This window comes from Melopsittacus undulatus, chromosome 2 (assembly GCF_012275295.1).
Source record: "Melopsittacus undulatus isolate bMelUnd1 chromosome 2, bMelUnd1.mat.Z, whole genome shotgun sequence".
NCBI lineage: Eukaryota > Metazoa > Chordata > Aves > Psittaciformes > Psittaculidae > Melopsittacus > Melopsittacus undulatus.
This window is the reverse complement of record NC_047528.1, coordinates 69,912,778-69,934,326: the sequence shown is the minus strand read 5'-3', so window position 1 is coordinate 69,934,326 and position 21,549 is coordinate 69,912,778. Positions and strand designations below refer to the sequence as shown.

General features: G+C 35.6%; 1 protein-coding gene across 3 annotated transcripts in view; it reads left to right on the top strand.

Annotated features, from left to right (window-relative positions):
• PRKX (protein kinase cAMP-dependent X-linked catalytic subunit) overlaps window positions 1-19,582 on the top strand; it is a 57,155-nt gene extending 37,573 nt beyond the window's left edge. The window contains exons 4-9 of one of the 3 annotated variants that reach the window (XM_031051020.2): window positions 3,268-3,387; window positions 8,454-8,549; window positions 9,283-9,340; window positions 11,654-11,731; window positions 15,175-15,322; window positions 15,824-19,582. In XM_031051020.2, coding sequence (XP_030906880.1) covers window positions 3,268-3,387; window positions 8,454-8,549; window positions 9,283-9,340; window positions 11,654-11,731; window positions 15,175-15,300 — 478 coding nt within the window. In that variant the 3' untranslated portion in view covers window positions 15,301-15,322; window positions 15,824-19,582. The other 2 variants (XM_005151548.4, XM_031051021.2) reach the window with 2 other exon arrangements.
• Window positions 19,583-21,549: the final 1,967 nt, after the last annotated feature.

Sequence of the window (21,549 nt, the reverse complement as noted above, 5' to 3'; positions counted from 1 at the left end):
CCTAGAAACTTGAGAACTGATTAACCATAAAGACATTGGGGATACTTCTGCACTTTTACTGAAAATGGCTGTGCCTTGTGACTGGTCTGGAGTAAATTGAAGGGAGAAAACAAAACAAAACCGAAAAACAAAACAAGACACAGCAAGTCTTGTTTGCAAAGTGTATTGTTTGTCACTGTTTGTGGGCTGGAAACAGAGCAATCTCCACTGAATATAATTATGGAGAAACTTCCGGACAAGAATGCCAGAAAGTACATTGTTGTTAATCTCCTGCTTGTATGTGAGAAGCCTGTCAGGGACTGCAGAGGTGGAAGCTGAATGGTGTAGAGTGCTAAAATACGTTAAACATAAAGACTTAACTTCTTCAAATAATACTGTTAACAAGTCCTGCAAATATTTTATAGCTTATCTTAGTGACCAGAGTAAATTCTCTGGTTTATTTTCATGTTTTAAAATTAAATGTTTAAACTTATTAACTATTGCTTACCTTCAGCTTTTATCTTGAAAACCCAGGGCAATAGACTTACTTTTGTAGTAGTTTGAATGACACTGTTTATTCTTATATTTGTGCTTTCTAATTTATCTTCAAAAAGATTACCTGGAATTTCTGATGAATATGCAACAGTCATGAAATAGTAATGGTAAAAAACCCAAACAAGCCAACGAACGAACAAACAAAAATCAAAAACCCAAACAAACAAAAGCAAACCAGAAAAAAAATACAAAACCAAAAAAACTTAAATTCCATAAAAAGTCATCTTTCTTGATTAATTTTAAAAAATATTATCTTGTTTAATGACTAACAAATGAGGAAGTCATGATCTTATAGCACAAATACACAACTTTACGAAGAATTTGAGCTTCCTCCAAGATTTGTGTAGTTAGTAAACATAAATTTATTGATTGAAATTAAGTAGATGACCTATTGGTGGTAATAAATTGTATTTCCTAGTGCAGCTAAGGGTCTTCAAGTTATGTTGGCATTTCCTTAACTTGTGTTATTAACCTATACTGTAATTGAGGATCATTTTGGATACATTGTTGCCAGCAAATTATGGAGGTCCTGGAAATCATGGTCAAATCTTAGACTATTATTTTTTTTTCTGTATGTAAATGACCTTGATAAGGGATGAAAACCACCAAAGACTGAATCTTTGCTGAATTTGGGGTTTCGTAGTTGTGGCAATTTTTGGGGAGGAAAGGATGACCATTGTGGTACATTGCCTTGTAAACCATCTAGCTTGTCCATTAAAACATACGTGCCTGCTCTATTTGCTTCGTTTGTATGCCCCTTCTTCCCACATAGACTAAAACTGCCAGCTGCTTTGTTTGCAGAGCTGTCTAAATTAGTATAATAAAAAAATACGACAATGGACTGTAATACAGCCATACAAAACCCTGTAATACAGGGATTGTTTTGTTTTCAGAGATAACAAAGCCTTGCTGTTTTTTCCTGATTCCCTAGCCTTTTATCTGGACAACTGCTAGATGGCAGTAGTGTGTAAAGCAGTGCTGTACATAAGGATTTTCTTAAATATGCTTGAATTGCAAAAAGTTTCTGTTTTCTAGCAATAAAAAATATGCCACCTTTTTATGATAAAAATTAAGCATGTATTATTTACAGTAATGAATGTATTTTCAAAAGCCGTGCATAGTGTTGTCCAACACATTCTGACAGTTTACCTGGAGTAATTTAGCTTATTAAAACCAAGGTTTTCCATGTTAAAATCATATTAAAACCAAGGTTAAAGAAATTCAACTCTGTGAATCATAAACCTTCATTTAAAGTCTTGACTGACTATATACCTCCTCTTTCTTGATGCTGTGTTTTTATGAATCAAGGCTAAGTTGTGAAAAACCAAAAGGACAAAAGAGAAAACAATAAAAAAAAAATTTTTATAGCCTGAGATTCCATAAGGTGCATCTTGAATATCTGTTTAGGGTTAGGAAAACCCTATTATTATGTTTAATAATAATAAAACCCTATTGTTATGTTTAGCAGAACAGTGGTAGGCAAAATCAGATCTTGAAAGGAATATGTATGGCTTCTAAAAGTGATTGCTTTTCATTCTAATGTGTTTTTCTAGGACCATATTACGAGTTTGATTGGAGAAGATTCTACCTGCACTCACAAATAAAACAAATAGAGTTTTTTGTGCTGCAAGTTAGAAATTATGTGCAGTGATAATTAATTTTGTCACTATATTCTTTGTCCTTCTTAAAATGCAGTATGCATTTTTCTTTCTTGTTCTGTGCTCTTGTTTCATCCTCTCTTGAACTGTACTTAATCATAGTTTCATCTTCTGACGGTCTACCTAGGGAAGTGTAATTTATTCAGAGCACTTTATTTTTTTTTCCTAGGACATATTAAACATAAGGTAGTGATGCCAGGCAAGTTCTTTATGGGTATTTTTTACAAAGAGTTCACATTTCTGAAAGAAATGGTGTCAGAATATTCTTTGTTTCAAAATGTAATTTGATCTTTGTAAATATTAACTGCTTAGTTTCAATTTATTTCTTGAATTTATAGAACTTAAAATACACATTTCAGTTAGGTAGCAATAGAACAGTTTTATATCCTGAGCTTCTATTAAGAAAGTTGTGTCTAAAAAATGTACACCTTGTAAATATTTTAAACAATTGAATATATAAAATGTTTTCTTTTTAAAGTGGTAACAGGCAATATTTCAATACCATTTGAAGAATGTTGCTTAAATTGTGAAAGGAATCCTGAGTATGTCTGCATCTGTTTACTGATTTAAACTACTACTTTTTTTGTCTCCTTGCCTTTGTTTTTTCCAAACAAAAAAATTCTATTGTTGCTGGAATATGCTAATAAGCATGCCTTTTGCTGAGCCTGTCAGAAGTCCTGCATGAAATCCCAGAGTCTGCAGTTCACAGGGTGACAACAACTGTTAATAATGTCAAGGCAATGTAACCGCCTAATGGATAAATTACCATACCAACAGTTAGCAAACTGTACACAGGTACTTCCTGCAGTCAGGAAGTTTCTTAATTTCCTTATATCTCAGTTATAGGAGAATTGGAGATCCTTATTGAAGCAGTCCTTTTTAGGTCTTGTTAAAGGTCTTTCTTTTTTTATTTTTGTTTGTTTGTTTGGGTCTTTTTGGTTTTGTAGGGTTTTGTTTGTTTATTTTGGTTTTGGTGTTTTTTTTTTTTTTTTAGAGGTTTTTTATATATATTACTACTATTTCAGTTTCAGGTTAGTCTGTGTTTAATTTTTTTTCCATCTTCTTTTCCTCCCAGGACATGGACGCTTTGTGGCACTCCAGAGTACCTTGCACCAGAAGTTATACAAAGCAAAGGCCATGGAAGAGCTGTAGATTGGTGGGCTCTAGGAATTCTTGTATTTGAGATGCTGTCAGGGTAAGTGGTAATGATTACTATATCACAGCAATATTATATAATAAAGTAATACAGGATTCTTCACTAGTTGTGTTTATGATATTCAGAATAGCAAATTTGGGTTAAATTTATTATTGATACAAGAGTTTCCTTTTCTGAAGGAAAGGAATTGAGAAAATGCACAGAAGAACGTGTATCATTACTGTTATGGGGATATTTTTACGGGTTTTTTTTTGGGTTTGGTTTGATGGTCGAGTTTGGTTTTTGGGTTTGTTTTTTTTTTTAATCTCAGACTTTTAACAGCTGCTCTTACCTGTTTTGGAAATCCAGGTTTTGTTGAAGTTTAGATTTTTATATGCAACATCCTTTATATTTAAAGGGTAAAGAAGAGGACACACCAGTTTTCTTTGAAACTTCTGTAATTAGTTTCTAGTATAGTGAAATCGTGTTTGCAGTGGAAGCTATAGTTATCCAAAATGCACTGTGGCAAGTAGGAAGACTTACTAGTACAGCTAAAGAAAAAGGAACAGGGAAAAGCTTAAAATGTCTATTTGGAAATCAGTTTGCTCAGACTCTAATTCTCATGTTCTGGAATTTGCTTGATAAGCAGTGTTTTTGAAAGATACAAATTCAAACTCAATAGAGACTTTCTGGCATTAATGTAATTTAGTGCTGCTGACTTTAAGTGTTGGGTAGATAAAATTAACTGTCAATTTGCTCTGATTTCAAAAAAGAAATGCTGTTTTGAATGCTATTTAAATGACTGATTTAGGTAGGGAGAACATGTAATTTTGCTTGTGTACTAAACAAGGCATCTGCTTGTTTTTTTTTTTATTTGTTTTGGCTATATCATTTGAAGGTACTTAGAAATAAGAGTGGGAATTTTGAAAGAAATCTGTTTTGCTGTGGTCAATGCAATAGAACAAATGCGGATGAAAGCAAGCCTTTTATGGCTTTGAAAGAAACTCAGTATCATCAGTATCAGTAACATCAGTTTTAGTTTCATAGGTGTTAGAATGTTCTTGGTACTAGGCCCCTGTACTTTCTTGCTCGCTGAGTGTGTATTGAGTTGCCTCTGTGGCCTTTCATTCTGGATCTGCAGCCCCACAGAGTGGTCGGAATAAAAACATCTTTGCATGGATTTATTCTTTCTTTTCTCTGTACAGTACTGTCAGTTCAGGGTAAGTTTGGGGACTTCTGGTATCTGGACAAGCTTATCAAATTGCCCAGACAGGGAGTTCCTCTGATGGGCAGTCACTTTAGAGCTCCAGTCCATCATGTTTGTTTGCTCTGAAGAAGTCCACCCAATAGCATCAAAACTTGATCTGAAGACAGTATTGCTGCCCACTGTTTCCTTTCTTAATATCCTGAAGGCTTGCATATGCATTGACTTTGAATCTCAAGGCAATTCCTAGGCAGAAAAGGCATAAAAATGTACTAATAGTTCCCTACTGACCCAGGCAGGCTTGGCTGCCTTGTCTAGCAAAAAGTCATTATTTACGTAGGCTGATTTGTGCAGGAGCCAGGCTTCACATTTCTGCCTCCAATCCCTGTGAGTGCCCCAAGCTGATCAAGGGGCTTCTCAGAGGGATGAAAGGAGCAAGAGATTCCCAGCAGTCTTTTTACCACTAATCTTAGTCCCAGACATCCATGAAGACTGTAGATAAAAGTGTCTGATGCTGTAACGTGACTGCAGGTGCTGCAGTCTCCCAGCTACAGTCCGAGTGAATTATGTTTCTGCCACAGGTTTTGGTGGGGACCACTCTCTGTTTGGTCTGCGTAGTCTCGGTATAAGTGGATATTGTGCATTTTTCCTTTTTGCACCTTACAGAGCTGTTGATGATTCTCCCAGCTAGAGCAGTAATAGAAACATGGTTTCCAAATTTAACATACTGACTAGGTGTTAAGTAAGATCTGGTCTCTGGAGTCATTGAGACCTCAAGACTGCAGGGTGCTGAAGTATGACTGCCACATATATTCTACTAAAATATGACTGGTGTATATTCTTCATAAAAATAGGGAGCAGGTGCAGTCATTTCTATATGGGATTCTTTGTGTCCTGATGCTATCTGGCTCAAGGGATAAGATTTGGATTCCTCCCCAGCTTAACATAAACAGTTTGGTTATAGAGACTCTTAATAAATAGAAATAAATTACACATTTCTAAAAGGCAGCTGAGTTCTTATATGGGCTAATTGACAGAGCAGCTGTCTGCTGCACGTGATTTTGTAATGTTTTTTGGTACAGTATCATGCAGACATGCTCTTCATAATGTTTGGATGCTTCCTTTTACTTTTTAGTGCTCAGGTGGAGTCCTGATCCAATGCTGGGACAGGGACTCCATCCATGTTTGCTTGGGTTTTTTGGTTTGTGGGTTGTTTTGTTTTTTGTTTGTTTATTTGTTTGGTTTGTTGTTGTTTTTTTGTTGTTGTTGTTGTTTGTTGTGGTTGGGTTTGGTTTTTTTTATTTTTGTAGGGGGTGGCAATTGATACTACTTGCTTAGGATTTTCAAGATTCTGGGGTTTGGGAGGTTGAGAAGGGTAGGGATTGTGGCTTATGTATGATTTCTTTAGGAGGGCAGTTTATGACATCAGGCATATGCTTTTAGCATTTTAATCAGCTTTTTGCTATAGTTGACAGTAGTGTTTTTTTACTCTTCTTCACCAACTCAAGATGTGGCTTGATATTTACTATCAAGACTTTTAATACAAAACCAGTCGTTGGTAATCCCTCAAAATTCAAAGATTCGAAAATTATTTGAAGGTGAACAAAACCTGACTTCAAGGCTGAATTCTTATCTGCAAGTTACTGAAGACATTTGATAGCTATTTCCTGAAGTTACTCTCTCTGAATCCCAAAAGCAGTTGAAAATAATTGGTAGATGTGTGTATAAGGGAATGGTCTCTCTAAAAACAAACAAAACCACACTTTCCTGTTCTGCAGTGTCTTATTTCTCTGACTTAATCTCTAGAGGCCCATGGAATTCTAAATCTGCACATACTATATTTAAGGCAATGTCTGCTTAGGTTTAAGATAGTAAAATATAAGAAGAATAAAAAGAATAAAATATAGAAGAACAGGGAGAACCATGGGTGAGAAGAAATCTTTACAGCACAGATGAGTAGTACCAAATTCATAGAGTTAATCTAAACAAGCTAAACAAACTGTCAATAGAAATAATTGAAAGATATCTTTGAGTAAATGTGTTCTGGTAAAATCTGTCATAGAGGAAGGTAAACTTGTTATTTAACATTAGGTCATAATTGTACAGTCATCAGATGTGTAGCTAACTGAATTTTCTGATTTAATGTGGCCTTTGTGTTTTTAGGTTTTTTTGCTTTGGTAATCATATGTGATGTGCTGGTCTGTCATTTCAGGTAGCTAATTGTTCCTGTCTACAGTTTTGCATTCTCTGATGTGTGTGTTTTCCCTTGAGCTTTTACAACTTCCCATATTCAGTGATAAAAACTGTTATCTTTGAGACCAGTGCCATTGTTATGCAACAGTTAGCAAAAGGAATGGTTTGCAGCTGTTGTCCCATATGCAGAGATTTTTTTTTATTATTTTTTTGCTGCTTTTCAGTTAATGGCAAAAAGGCAGCTGTTTGTGTTACAGTGTGAAGATAGTCTGAAACTCAAGGAGAGTTCTGTTGATTTATTAGGTAGCTTCCAGCACAACACTTGTTTTGTCTGAAATCCATGCTGTGTCGAAAATAGATGTTTACAAGTAGTTTCAAAGTCAAGTTGGTTTGTCTGTAAAATAAACTTATGTCATCTTTCAAAGTTATTCTCATTTTGCATACAGTTCAAATGCGCTTTAAGCAGTCTTGCCATTAAACTAATATCGAGTCAAATGTGATTTAGATTTCTCGCAGGAATTTGGGACATACTAATTTCAATTTTTCAAAGTGGGAAATGAAAGAACAATTCAGTCATGTGTAAATATGTAAAAACTTATACATACTTGTTCTTGATTTTACACCACAGTAGTGTACAGAATGTAGTAGTACGTTTTTATCGTTATGCACACAGACAGCTTTTCTTTACTGATGGAAATGTGAAAATACTTTAAACATTGGATTTTAATAGGGGTTGGAAGTTCTTAATATGGTTGATACTCAAAATGCCTTTGTTCTGTAGGGGTCTTTTTGAGACAGAAGCCTAGTAAAAGGGATGCTTTGGTCATGTTATCAAAGTTCAGGTGGGACTAAGATTAGTGAATGAGTAGTTAGTTATTTCATTCCTCTAACAGGTTTACAGTGGTAACTTCTAAAAAGGTAACTGCCACTTTGAAAAACCGTTGCACTTGGGTTAAGCTGCTTATACCAACTCTAATATTCTGAGCCTCTTGCAGTAATCAGGGGATGTGTTACATTAGTAAAGGAAGCACAACAGAAAGCACTCTTGATTCTTACTGGAGCTGTAAAACAAGTACGCTTTGCTCATAACTTCATGAATGTTCTAGACAATTCTAAGTTTAGAATTTTAATTGCATCTTTATTATCTTGGGAAGATTAAGAAAGAAGTACTTTATCTGTCCAACACAGAAAGACAGCTGCACTTTGAGAGAATTTCAGGTTCTGAACAGTCTGTCTCTTTCAAACCTTCTCTAAAAAGATATATACGTGAATTCAAGAAATACAATTATGAACTGAACTGAACAATCTATTCATATGAAGATGCTTTAGAAACTAGTGAATAAGGGTATGTAAGGGTATAGCTGCAGTTATAGGCCAAGATCAAAAATGGCAATGTTGTTTTGGGAAGTATACCATTGGGTTTTATAGATAAAGGCAAAACATTTTAACACTGAACTATGTTTCATAGTTGATTAATTACTGTGCTAATGTAACAAAAAATCTCTCAAGTAATCAATTTTAATTCTCTATTCAATATATTGCATAATTTTTTTTCTATGTTGTGATAGCAGATTTAGGTTATTCTTCAAGCTAGTATTTCGTTAATGATGTCCTACCAAAAATAACGATGTAATCAGTGATTACAGGGGAATTACCATAACGTAATACTATTTATAAGGTTTTTGGAAATTCTTTTTCTAACCTCTAAAATTTTGCTGTATTAAAATAGGTTTCCTCCATTTTTTGATGACAATCCATTTGGTATATATCAAAAGATTCTTGCTGGCAAAATAGATTTCCCAAGGCATTTGGATTTATATGTAAAGTAAGTCCATGACTCCCAACACTGTCTTTTATATTCTATACACCTCCTTAGTACTGTTTCTAAAGGATCTTTGTAGAAGGTTTTGTAAAACGCTGTCCTGGGTTCAGCAGTAGCATTCATTTTTCTCCTTCTTAATAGCTGGTGCAGTGCTGTGGTTTTGACTTCCAGCTTGGGAACAACGCTGATAACACCAATGTTTTTAGTTGTTGCTCAGTAATGTTAGCTGTATGTAGAACTGTTCAGTAAACTAGAATTTCAGGTAAGGCTTTTGTTTTTCAATTAAGTTAAAGCTTATAGATATTACTAGTTTTAAGTAAATGACTGTCTCTTTCATGGTTCCTCTGAATATTTAACAGCCACAGAATTTTATATATGTTAGAGTTGTGTTCTGCCAGATAGGCTTGAGGTAAATTTTGAGATTTTGAGTGCCCAGCAAAACACAAAAATGCAAAGAAAAATACCATGCTGTTTGAGGGGGGAGAGAGAGTTTTTCTCCTTTGTTTCATGGAAGAGTTTAAAAGGAACTTCCAAAATTCTGCAGGACCCTTTTAGAACAAGTTATTCCTTTTTATTATTCATTCTTAGATGTCTAAAATATGAAGGAAATGAATGGGTAAATTATGCACAGTATTGGCTGGTCAAAGGGATCTATGCTCATATTCTGTAAGATTTTGTATGGCAGTAAAATATTGATTACCTTTGTTTAACAGAGAACATGTTTTCTTTACTGCAGAGACCTTATTAAGAAGCTGCTTGTAGTTGACAGGACAAGACGATTAGGAAATATGAAGGTCAGTATAAAATGTAACCCAGAACAAAGCACAAGTTTGAAAGAATTCTGTAGGAAAGATTTAGAACAGCTCTTCTATGGCTTTTATTTTTTATAAGCATGAAATTGAGACACATTTTCCCATACATTACTAAGAACCCTACTTGTTTACTGATTAATTTGAAGACTTGGTGCTAAATCCTGTAGCTTATTTGATTCTTCCTTTGAAGCTGTTTAATCCCAGAAGGAGCACTAATAAAATTTGAAGCTTAAAAATTATTTTAAGATGAATAAGGGTTGTTGTACCACAATGTTTGGTCATTGTCCTGGTAGTTTGGTGATAGGGCTGATTAAGCACAAATAGTCTTGCACCAAGAAGAACCCTATTCCAAATAGACTTCTGAAGGCAATAGTTTACTAGTCAAAAATCTGCTCGCATCTTGGGTAGCATTCCAGCCTACACCAGAAATACAGCTATATCTGTGATATGTCAAGATGGAACACAAAGCAGTCTGGTGAATTCTGTTGGATGTCCTGATCTGGTACTACTTGTAAGGCACAGAAGATGACAGCTGTGTTAGAAGCTTAGTTGATTTTGCACCTGTGCAGTAGCTATGGTTGGTAATGCAGTGAGAAGTTAGCTGCATGTGAACTAACTCAGATGCTTTAACAGAATAGCTAAACCACACATTAATCCTTTATTCATTGACTTGTTAGCTTTGTTAGAATGTTGCAGGTACGTTTTTTTAAACAAATAAAAAATTAACCCGTGTAATGTTTTAATTCCTTGGAGACAGCCAAAACCTTCCTTGGGCAGGAGGTTACAGCTTTGCTCTTTTGTACAATGAACAATAATATAAGTATAGATGCTAGAACCTGCTGCTCAAAGGTCCTTTTCAGAGCCTTTTATGGCACAAACTTAGACTGGTAAGAAAAGCTAGGAAATAAATGTTTTTCTTATCCTTAACAATCCTTTGCAGTGTTTTTGGGATTCAGCAGGGGGATTAAACCCAAGCTTTCATAAGCTAAAAATTTAGAAGGATATCAGCCAGTGAAAACTTTTGTATCTTTTGACAATTTTGAAGAAAAACAAGAATAAACTTTGATTTATTCAAACATGGATTTTGGGCAATGTGTTTGGCTGGGGTTTTTTGTTGAGTTTTGGTTTGTTTTGTTTGGGATTTTTTGGTTTTGTGTTTTGGTTTGGGTTTTTTGCCTTTTTTATGTCTGTGACTGTTTTGTTTGTTGAGAGTTTTTCCCTACAATTGGCTAAAATGTTAGAATCAGACAGTTCTTTTTAGAAGCAGAATATGGGGTGGGGGCAGTAAGTCAATCTCAAGTCTGATCCTTTTCCTTAATCACAGTTGGTTTAAAATGACTTAAAACCCATTGGACATTTTCTGGTGAAGCATTCAATGAGATCTGCTTTTGAGGGGTAGCTAGGTGAGAAATAGTAATCTCCTTGTTGAATCTTTGGGATGTGCATGTGAATAGTCCCACTCCATATAAATCTGAAAAAAAACCCAAACCAATACCAAAGGTATGGTATGCTTCGCTTCATTTTGTGGAGCTGTATGTGTTACGAGCTTTGAATGTGCATTAAAACAGTACTGTGATTAGGCCTGAGAGAGAGAACCATCTGATTTTCTCCAGGGTTTAATGCCTCAGAAATGAAGCTGTGCTTGAATCCAGCTTTGCCCTGGGGAGGGGAAGGAAAAGAAAAAAGGGAAACAAAACAAAGGCAAAACATTTTTGTTCTTTATGTGCATAATCAAAATAGTCATCCCAGAGCAAATTATCATTACGAGACAGATATGCTTTTAACCATATATCTAAAATGAAAAAGAATGCTTATATATATATATTTGTAACAGTACTGAAAACCTCTTGTTGTCAGCACTAAATGTCTGTAATATTTGATACAACTATGTGCTTGCCAGCTGTGGTTTTTATTTAAGACACCATCAACTTCAGTTATTTTTCTTTTAATTAGTGTAAGAATTAGAGGCATTCTCTAAAATGTTGGAGAAAACATAAGTGGATAGAACTGCAGTGAATGGTTTTGCAATCTTCCTTGAGTCAGAAGAATGCTGCTTTAAAAAAAAAGAAGAAAAAAAAAAGCAGAGAGAAATTTGGATCTTTTTACTGGAATTAGGGGCCTGCTAGGGAATTATAAATTATCCTGTAGAATCTTTTAATGATTATTACCTAAGAAAATTTAAAAAGGTTGCATGGACCAGTAGTCTACCTTGATACCACAGTTTTTATGATGAAATACATGGTTTGGCATACATACAACTTATTAAATATCTATTTATTTACTTTTTCTTTAAAGAATGGAGCAGATGATGTGAAGAGACATCGGTGGTTCAGGTCTATAGATTGGGATGCTGTACCTCAAAGGAGACTAAAGGTATATTATGCAAAACACTGTATAGGATGTTGCAACCAGAAATCATTTTTTGTTTAAGCTGATCTGTTGAGGTTTTTGTTTCCTATTGCATCTGTGTGCTCAGATGTGTGTTTGGGTATGTGTGCGTATGAATACATCAATAATTATATGCATTTTTTTCCCTTTTACACTGCAGAATTAATTACAGAATTGTACACTTGCATTTTTGTCTATGCAAAATCTGTAAAAACTCCCTGCATTGTTTTGCTGAAGCTTAGTTAACACAACATTTAATTCTCAGTTTTAGAATTTTGTAAGTTATTTGTTATAGGTTGTTTCATGTGAGGGGATCGGTGACTTCTTGGTTTCATTTTTGTTTTGTTTTTTTTCGTTGCCCTTATATCTGTGCAAGTGTTTTACTCTGGGCTTTGCATTTTTTGTGCCAAGTTCAATTCAGGTAAATTCTTTAATAAAATGTAAAACATATGGTAGTAGGAGGAATAGAGAAGGTGAGAGAGAAGGATTCATGAATGTGATTCTAACAGACTTTATAACAGCACCAAATTCTAGTATTATATGAGGGTAGATGTTTGCAAAAGCTGTCAACACTGCAAAATGCTTTTTAAAGTTTTAAAACTGCCTACTTTCTTTCCTTCCTTAAAAGCTATACTACAGCTTCTTACTAGTGATTTTTGGTAGCATAGGTTGTTATATGCAGTCGATCAAACATGAATTAAATGTTTGATTGTCCTTTGCATTAGTTTCTTGCAATGAATTTCTGGCTAGAGATCATAAATTGAGTTCTTGCAACATAGGTAAGAGATGAAAATGATCTTGATGTGTTCTTATAGACATCCTAATACAAAGTTATCGGTAACTTTTTTCCTTAAATCTACAGTTTCTTTAAATGCATGGATTTTATTTTATTTTTAATGATTAGTTTTATGTAGATCTTTTGTAATGAAATCACATTTTTCAAATTATTTACTGTAAGTTCTGGTCACAGAAATCCACAAAGAGCACAAACTGAATGATAAGTGTTTTGTAAGTATTTAAACTCTGAAGGTTATGAAAACCTACTATATTACCAAATAAATAGCAAATACATAATATTAAACACTGAATGCTAGAGGTACAAATCGAGAGTCTCAGGTCAAAACATCCTGTGTGTTGCATTTTCATGTAAAAAAAAAAAGTCACCATGGCATTTAGATTATCATAAATCCAAAACTTGTGTCTTAATCTTTGTGATGGTTACATTAAGCTCTTAAAAGATAAGATGCTGCTTAATTATGCATCAGAGCGAGGATGTTAATTGGGTCAGAAGTTTGCTTCATTATTTCTAGAAGCAGATGTATTCTTCAGAATTAGTTTTCACAATCTGTCTGTATTTTATACTGAAGAAGAGATTAAAAATACGAAATAATGGATACAGTATCCCATTTGCCTTGTAAAACCTGTGAATTTGCCTACTGTATGTGATGTATTGATTCACTGTCCTGATAAGATCTTAAATGTTAGCATTACATAATGATACTGTTGGCTGAAAGAGAGAAAATACTTGTCTTAATCTAAAATAGAGGATTTTCCTTTCTTGCCTTTTTTTTGGGGGGGGGGAAGGTTGAGGGGGTGATGTGGGTTTGGGGCTTTGCTGCACGAATACTTACAGGCAGGTGGGGGTACCAGGCATTGCCCACAGTGGAGTAGATATTCCTCTAGAGCAGACTAGATGCAGCATATTTTTTAAGGATCTTCTAAAACATCACAGTATACTGTGACTGTGCATGTAGAAGTACGACTTTGCTTTTGGCTGAAGCCTAAAAGTACCATCATTAAGGGACCCTTTCTTTCCCATTAAAAACCTGCTGATGGCATTGTTTAAAACTAAGCCCAAAAGATCAGATAAGATCTCAGAGCTAGAAGAAGCCAGACTCACCTTTTGAGAAGATGCAGAATAAGTTTGCTGTATTTGATAGTTCTGTCTGTGGTATGACTTTTATTAGCCAGTTTTGTTATTGGCCTTCGGGTTTTCTTAGCCAAAAGTGTTTTGTTAGACTCATGACAATAAGCTCTCTGTTACTGATAAGGGGATAGAAAGAAAAAGTGTTTAGCCTACATTAACCTCTACTCCAGAAAGGAGCTTTATCTCATTGCCTGTGGCTGGAGAGGCAGAGTAATCTTGATGCGAGTTACAAGACAAGAAAAAAAAACACTGGTACTGTGAAGCTGGTGGGCAGTACTAGAAATCCAAAGGGTTCTCTGAGAAAAGAAATAGAAAACAAATATTTCTCTTGGCACCTTCAAGTTTCCTTATAAAGTTCTGTTTGAATTAAGATGCTTTTACAAACATCCTTGTGAAGTGAGCTTTACAGTGCAGCAATTTCTTTACATGCTTCAGTTTATAGCTAGGCTAGGAAAAAGGGTAGTAGGTAGACACAAATTAGTCGTTTACACCTCTAAAAGCAATCAATCAGTTTGAAAGTGGTGAAGATGAGGCTTCTTTCCTGCAATTAGAAAGCAGTTTCCCACACTGTTCTCAAGACTCTTAGCTGAAAGGAACTTGATGTGATTACTGATTCAGAGGAAACTCCATGAACAAACTCGCCAACAGAGTTTCAAGTTGACAAGCAGGTATTTATTGCGTCGCCGGAAGACATGGGGGATAGCTCCTCCTAACGTGTATCCCAGTATTGCTCTACAGGCCATCCTTATATCGTCACTGGGCATATTACATCATTTCCAGAAAGTTTCCTGCATTCATACAAAAATGTGATGGTGGTCTTTAAGGGTCGTTTACTTTTTCCAGCCTAATTAACATTACAGACATAGCAATCATCCTGTCCTTCTACTTACCAGCTACTTCATCTGCTCTCATCCTGGCCATCAGCTACTCCCAGATACTCCTCACCCCCAGGTCCTGTTTTCCATTCTGCTTTTCTCACACCTTTTGTACTGAGGTTCTAAGGACCTGAAACTATGTCAGCTACCTTCAGGCAAAACGGTTACTTTCCCTTACAAAGCCATGAAACTTATCATTACTTAGAACTGATTACATTTTGTGCCTCCTTGTTTCAGTACACACCTGTAATGTATAGGCTACAGAAGAGGAGTGAGGAAAGAGACTGGCAGATCTTGCTGTAATGGCAGGTGCCTGAAAACTTAGCTGTAGTAATCTTTTTCAGTAGTTACTTTCAGTCTGCAAAGCAGTTAGAACTTGGTGCTAAATAAAATAGGTATCTGTATCATAAGTGTCTTAACCACAATATAGACAAAGCATTGGAACATGTCTCTGTTGCTGCAAGCTTTCTTCTTTCATGCCAGTCATTATTAGTGTAAAAGGTGAACTTTTATAAATATGTTTAGCAGCCTTTTACAGAATTTCTGCTTTAATATGATGAAGAGGAGCTCACTGAGAAAACTTGAGGAAGCTGTGCTAACATTTTTGTTGTACTTGTTCTGACTAGCCTCCCATAGTGCCGAAAGTATCCAATGATGGGGATACTTCCAATTTTGAAGCTTACCCTGAAGATGACTGGAACAAGATACCTCCAGTACCCCCTAAAGATCTAGAAATTTTCAAGAACTTCTGAATGTGACATCTGCACTGATGAGGTATGTCCAAATATTGGGAGTCCTCTCAAAACATTGAAGGTCTGTAAGAGCTATATGCAGAAATGACATCATCTGCTCCATAACACTGATTAATACTTCCCTTACAGCTCGCAAAACCAACATGAATCACAGTAATACTGTTGAAATAAAATACTGGTAAGCAGGTTTATGGAATGACAAAGGTAATTTATCTCACAGGCTTTGTTGTTCTGTGATGAAGAGCTATTTGTGTACAGATATTTAAGCCCTTCTGTCCTTAAAACTTTTTAAGTGGTGTTAAAAGCAAATATCTAGATTGATTTGACAGATAAGGAAATGTGATTGGTTTTGATTGCAAGATTTTCATAGTAAGAGTGAAGACTAGTTAGAGAAATAAGATTGTCATATTAATTCTGTACATTAAGTTCTGTTTTATAACTGCTAAGTTGATATTTGTCATTCAATTCACATGCTCCTCTTTGTATTTTGTGTTCCTTTTTCATTATATTTTGTCTTAGGAAGGAAGTTGAAGTGCTAACAGCAAGTCTGAAGAAAAATGGAGTTCATATGTAAATGAAGAATTTTTTTGGATAAGAATGATACTGCATTCAAATATACATATTAGTGTATAGTAAATACCTAAAGAGTTGGAGGCAGGCAAGAATAATTTTTTGCTGTAAACATTTGATATTAGTAAATTGTAATATTGATAGTCTATTCTGAAGTAGACTCACTAAAATGGTGTATTTTAGGATTTTTTTTTTTAACTTATGGTTTAGTTAAGTTTCCTGCTATTCCCAGATCCTTTTTGCATAGTTAATTCATAGACTTAATTTTATAAGTTTCTACTAAAATTGTGTAATTAAAAGCACAAATTAGTATATATGTATATAATGAATACAGTACAACTAAAGCACAGGAACTGTGCAAAGATGTAAATTTTTGTACTTTTCAGAGTCTATGATTTTTATTTTTCAAATAATGTTTTTCAAGAAGTTCTCTAGGAATAAAAATCTTAAAAGGATAAATGAGTTTTTCATCATCTTATATACATTTTATAATTCTTTGTAAAAAATAAAAATAATTACGTTTTAAAAAATATTTGTACCTAAAATTTCCAATGCCTCACAATTGCAACCATAGTACTTGAAAGCAGAAAGACAAGGGCATGTTTTATTGCTGTTTAAGATGCATCTTAATGGCTGACTTATAAAGTTCTGTTACGGTGATGTCTCTACAAACCAAGATACTGAGTGTTTATGTACTGTCTGAAATGAGATTCCTCACATGAAGACTGCAGTTCAGTGCATAGTGATAAAAGGGCTCTAGCTGGCTCTTACGGGAGTTGTTGTCTCTCAAGCTTTCTGCCTTCTCCAGATGTAAAAAAAGACTTCTTCTATTATTGAAATGGATGTTTTTGAGTGCTTGGCAGTTCAGAATATCAGAGGGAAGACTGAAAATATATTAGAGCCTGATTCTTCTACTCCTCCTTTTGGAAGTGTCCTAAAATCTCTGCTGACAGGAATTCCGTATGTGCAGAATTCAAACCTTAGATGTAAGGAGTCTCTTATTTTCACCTTGTACTAACGTCCTTCTAGCAGCTTGCATACACTGTATTTTAGCAAGTATGTGCAATACTGCTTCATTTTAAATAGCACCAAATATCAGTATGTGCGTATATATGTACCTAGTATATGAATACACATAAATATGAAGGTAGATTTTATAAAAGTCAGGCTCTTTTTTTATGATTTTTTTTTTTACATATTGTGATACTTGTGTTAAAATAGGGGAACTGGTTTTGAAGTGCTTGGATTTCAAAAAGTAATGACATTCTCTCAGATGTGGGTTTTGATAACTTCTAGTGAAATCATTATGCCAATTTTTTTTTCCAAAGTCTGTCAGCTCATTGAAGTTCCACTATAATAGCTCTACATAAAACTGTATACCATACAAACAGCTTCTGCAAATTGCTCTTCACCTTTCTGATCTGAAATGCTACAAGAAACATAGGCTAAAGATTATTTTTCGGAACTAAAGCCTGAATGCTTATGAAGTAGACGTTCTATTAATCTCTACTTAAATTACTGTACTTATAATATTGTGACAGATCTGCATCTGGAGTCTCCTTTTGGAATAGTGACTTCCATTTTCTTCCGTGTAACTCTAAAGAGTACAGAAATGCTGTTGAGATCTTGCAATTTCTAGGTTACAGGATCTATTTCTTCATAAAGCAAGTCTTACCTTGAAGAGACTGCAAAAATGCACAATGTGTGGCAAAATGAGGATACTTCAAAGTGGTAATTTTGGAACGTCACAAAGTCATCTCAATGTTATGCAAGTGCCACAGAATAATGGCCCACATGCCACTCAGTAAAACCTGTGTAGGAATGTATAATGAAATACAGGAAAATCCATAGAAAGTGATTGTTTCAATGTGGTAAAAATACCTTGCTCTCCTGAAAAAAATTAATCCGGTCCACTGTTTGTGTATCCGTGAGGTAAGTTATTCCATATCAGTCAGAAAAACTGAAGCACATAAAACGTAACTTAATTTGTCTAATGGGAGCAAGCACAGTTCAGCGCTTTTGGGTTTTTTTTTTTGTCCATGTGAGCTTAAACTATTTTATGGATTCTGAGTACTACAAAACCAGTTTCTTATTTAAAAATGTACCTACTGCAACAGCAAGTGTGCTAAATATATTTTTTTCCAAGTTTAAAAAACACACTGTGTTTTAAGTCTTCAAAGCTGAGGAAATGAAGTTGCATTTAACTTTTGTGCTACATGATTTAAAAGTTTTGAATGCTTGAACAACAGAGATAGTGGATTTATTTTCATGAATCTTATCCATTGCTGGCAGTGGATGCACTGACACTCATTATGACAGAGACTAAAGGAACTAATACATCTTATTAATAATGCTAATCCATTGCCTTTACATTGTTTCCAGAGCCATGTGTCCATATGCCTAACTACTGACCTCGTCAACATGCTTTCTAGTACAAAACTGCTTTCAGTTATTTTATCCTTACTTAAAAAAAAAATAACCAACCCAAAACGTTCTTGAAGCATTATTTTAAGTGATCAGTTATTTTCTCAGCAGTCTTAAACTTATTATTATTGTTATCTGCCCATTTTATTTATTTGCACCAGTGAGTATGTTTTATTTTAAGTTTCATTTTAAGTCTTCGCTGGGACATCCTGGCCCACTAATATAATTCTGTCTGAGCACTCATGCAGAAGTTCCCAGATGGGCACTGCACTAAGGACTCAAGATTTATGGTTTAGTTTGGTTTTTGGTTTGTTTGGGTTTTTTTGTCTGTTTGTTTGTTTTTTTAACAGACTAGAACACTTTTTCATTTTCTGTTCAGATATGATATTTTCTAAAGTTCATTTTGCATAAAGACTATTGCGTAAGGACTGTTTTCTTGCAAGAGCCCGTAGGCCTTTGGTATTCTGCTTTGGTGAACAAGAATGTTAAACGTTAAAAAACAACCTTTATTTTTGAGTTTTTTTATACATACGTATATTTTTAATTACCCAGTTGGAGGTTTTAAGTAATAAACATGCATTATAAATTAAATTGCCTTGTAACCAAATGAATATAAATGCGTCATGATTTCATTGGAGAATATGCTGTAGATTTTTCTGTAAATTAGCTTGATCAATGAATACGTGTGCTACTGAGCTTTAACTAATGTGATCTTCCACCGTAGAAAGTCATTGTTAATGGATCAAATATAGGTACTAAACTATGTTTAAATGGATGAACAGGGATTTTGCAGTTTTGAAAGCAATTAAGATCTGGCTGTTCCGCAGCCCATCTGCTTGCCATTCAGAAGAGTTGTAATGCAGTGTTTTCTATGCTATAGAATTATTTTTTGGCTTTCAATGACTGTAGCATGATACCTTTTTGTACTGTACTGTTTACAGACCTCCCATGTTTTGCACTTTTCTATCGCAAACCTTGACTGCTTTATAAATACTATGTTGCATAGTAAGTAGTGATAGTGGTAGCAGGCTTCTGTGTACTGCATAATGAGTTTGAACTGCTAGACTTGCGAGGTTAACTTGGACTAACATTGTATGTTGCTGATTGCTTGTTGTAGCTCACATGTATAAGTACTGTTCAAAGTTACAAAGTCAGCCCTCATTGCACAATGAAAATCACTGTGACCTGTACATAAACCCTAGTAAAATTTTATTGCTGTTTAATTTATGTAATACCTGTCAAATCTGGATTCATTTAATAAACCTTTATATCTTTTTAAATGGTTAAACTGAGTTTGTTTCCATTTGTGTTGGGAGGAGGTAGAGGTTATTCATCAAAAATACTGGTGAAGGGGAGAGGAGTAGAAAAACAACTGTGTACATTCTTTTCAGGAGTTAAGTGTTTCCAGAGCAAGACACAAGTGGTAGAACGTATTTCAATTGGCATGGAAGAAGCACCAGAAAGTGTATTTTCAAATTCATTTCAGTACACCAAGAATGAAGAGTATTACTTCAGACTTCTCATTAAACTTTGATTATATGACCCTAATTGCTTTGACATTTTCAGAACTTAATGACCTGAACATTGTCTGGAACACTCATTTCAGTCTGTTTCTTTAAGCATAAGAAAATATCCTTATGTTTGGAATAGGTAAGGTTTGGGGGGCTTTAGCACAGAACTTTGTGCTAGCTTCCTGCCTGTCTTAATTCTAGATTTTGTGCATTGACGTTTTTCTCCTGTAAACCAATATGTCATGTGCTAAAGGAAAGTAAGGGAACACTGCAGTGAGCCCTGGCAAGCTTTTAGTCATGTCTTTGACATGAATCAAAAGAACTGCTTGGTTAAAACATACCAAATTCTTGAATGTTAGCAAGTAACCAGGACGTTTGTAAAGAATTTGGTTTGGCATCTTCTTACCTCAGCCTTTGCCATGTGGTAGAGGTTTTGTTCATTTGTTCTAACCTGAATACTACATCTTTTTTAACTGTGCGTGCAACTCCAGGTCTCATTCAGCAAAGGCATATTTTAAATATGCTTTTTCACTCACGCCGGGAGAGTAAGTTTTGCTGCTGTATAACTTAGTCTGGATCACACTCACATAGCGTTACTTGCTATTCCCAAATCTGCCTCGCTTACATGGTTCGGTAGCCCTAGAACTGTTTAAACAGCATTTGACAAGAACCCACCTGTTAACCAGTAACAGTATGATATTATAAGAAATGGTTGAAAGCAACTGGGACAGTTGCAACTCTGGATCTTGCCCAGTGCTCTGAACTGGTATATAATTCACATAAAGAGTATAGAATCATAGAATCACAGAATAGTTAGGGTTGGAAAGGACCCTAAGATCATCTACTTTCAACCCCCCTATCATGGGCAGGGACACCTCACACTAAACCATGCCACCCAAGGCTTCGTCCAATCTGGCCTTGAACACCGTCAGGGATGGAGCATTCACAACCTCCCTGGGCAACCCATCCCAGTGCCTCACCACCCTAACAGTAAAGAATTTCTTCTTTATATCCAATCTAAACCTCCCCTGTTTAAGTTTTAACCCGTTGCCCCTTGTCCTGTCACTACAGTCCTTAATGAAGTATCCCTCACCAGCATCCCTGTAGGCCCCCTTCAGATACTGGAAGGCTGCTATGAGGTCTCTATGCAGCCTTCTCCAGGCTGAACAGCCCCAACTTTCTCAGCTTCATATGTGAGGTGCTCCATTCCCCTGATCATCCTCTTGGCCCTCCTCTGGACTTGTTCCAACAGTTCCATGTCCTTTTTATGTTGAGGACACCAGACCTGCACACAATACTCCAAGTAAGGTCTCACGAGAGGAAAGCAGAGGGGCAGGATCACCTCCTTCGACCTGCTGGTCATGCTTCTTTTGATGCAGCCCAGGGTACGTTTGGCTGTCTGGGCTGTAAGCGCACACTGAAGCTGGCTCATGTTCATTTTCTCATTGAGCAACACCCCCAAGTCCTTCTCCGCAGGACTACCATGAATTTCCTTTTTGCCCAACCTGTAGCTGTGCCTGGGATTGCTGCAACCCAGGTGCAGGACCTTGCACTTGTCATGGTTAAACTTCATGAGGTTGACGTCATCCCACCTCACAAGTGTGTCGGGGTCCGTCTGGATGAAATTAGTTCCCTCCAGCATATCAATGGAACCACACAGCTTGGTGTCATCGGCAAACTTGCTGAAGGCGCACTCCCTCCCACTGTCCATGTTGGTGACAATGATGTTGAACGAGACCAGTCC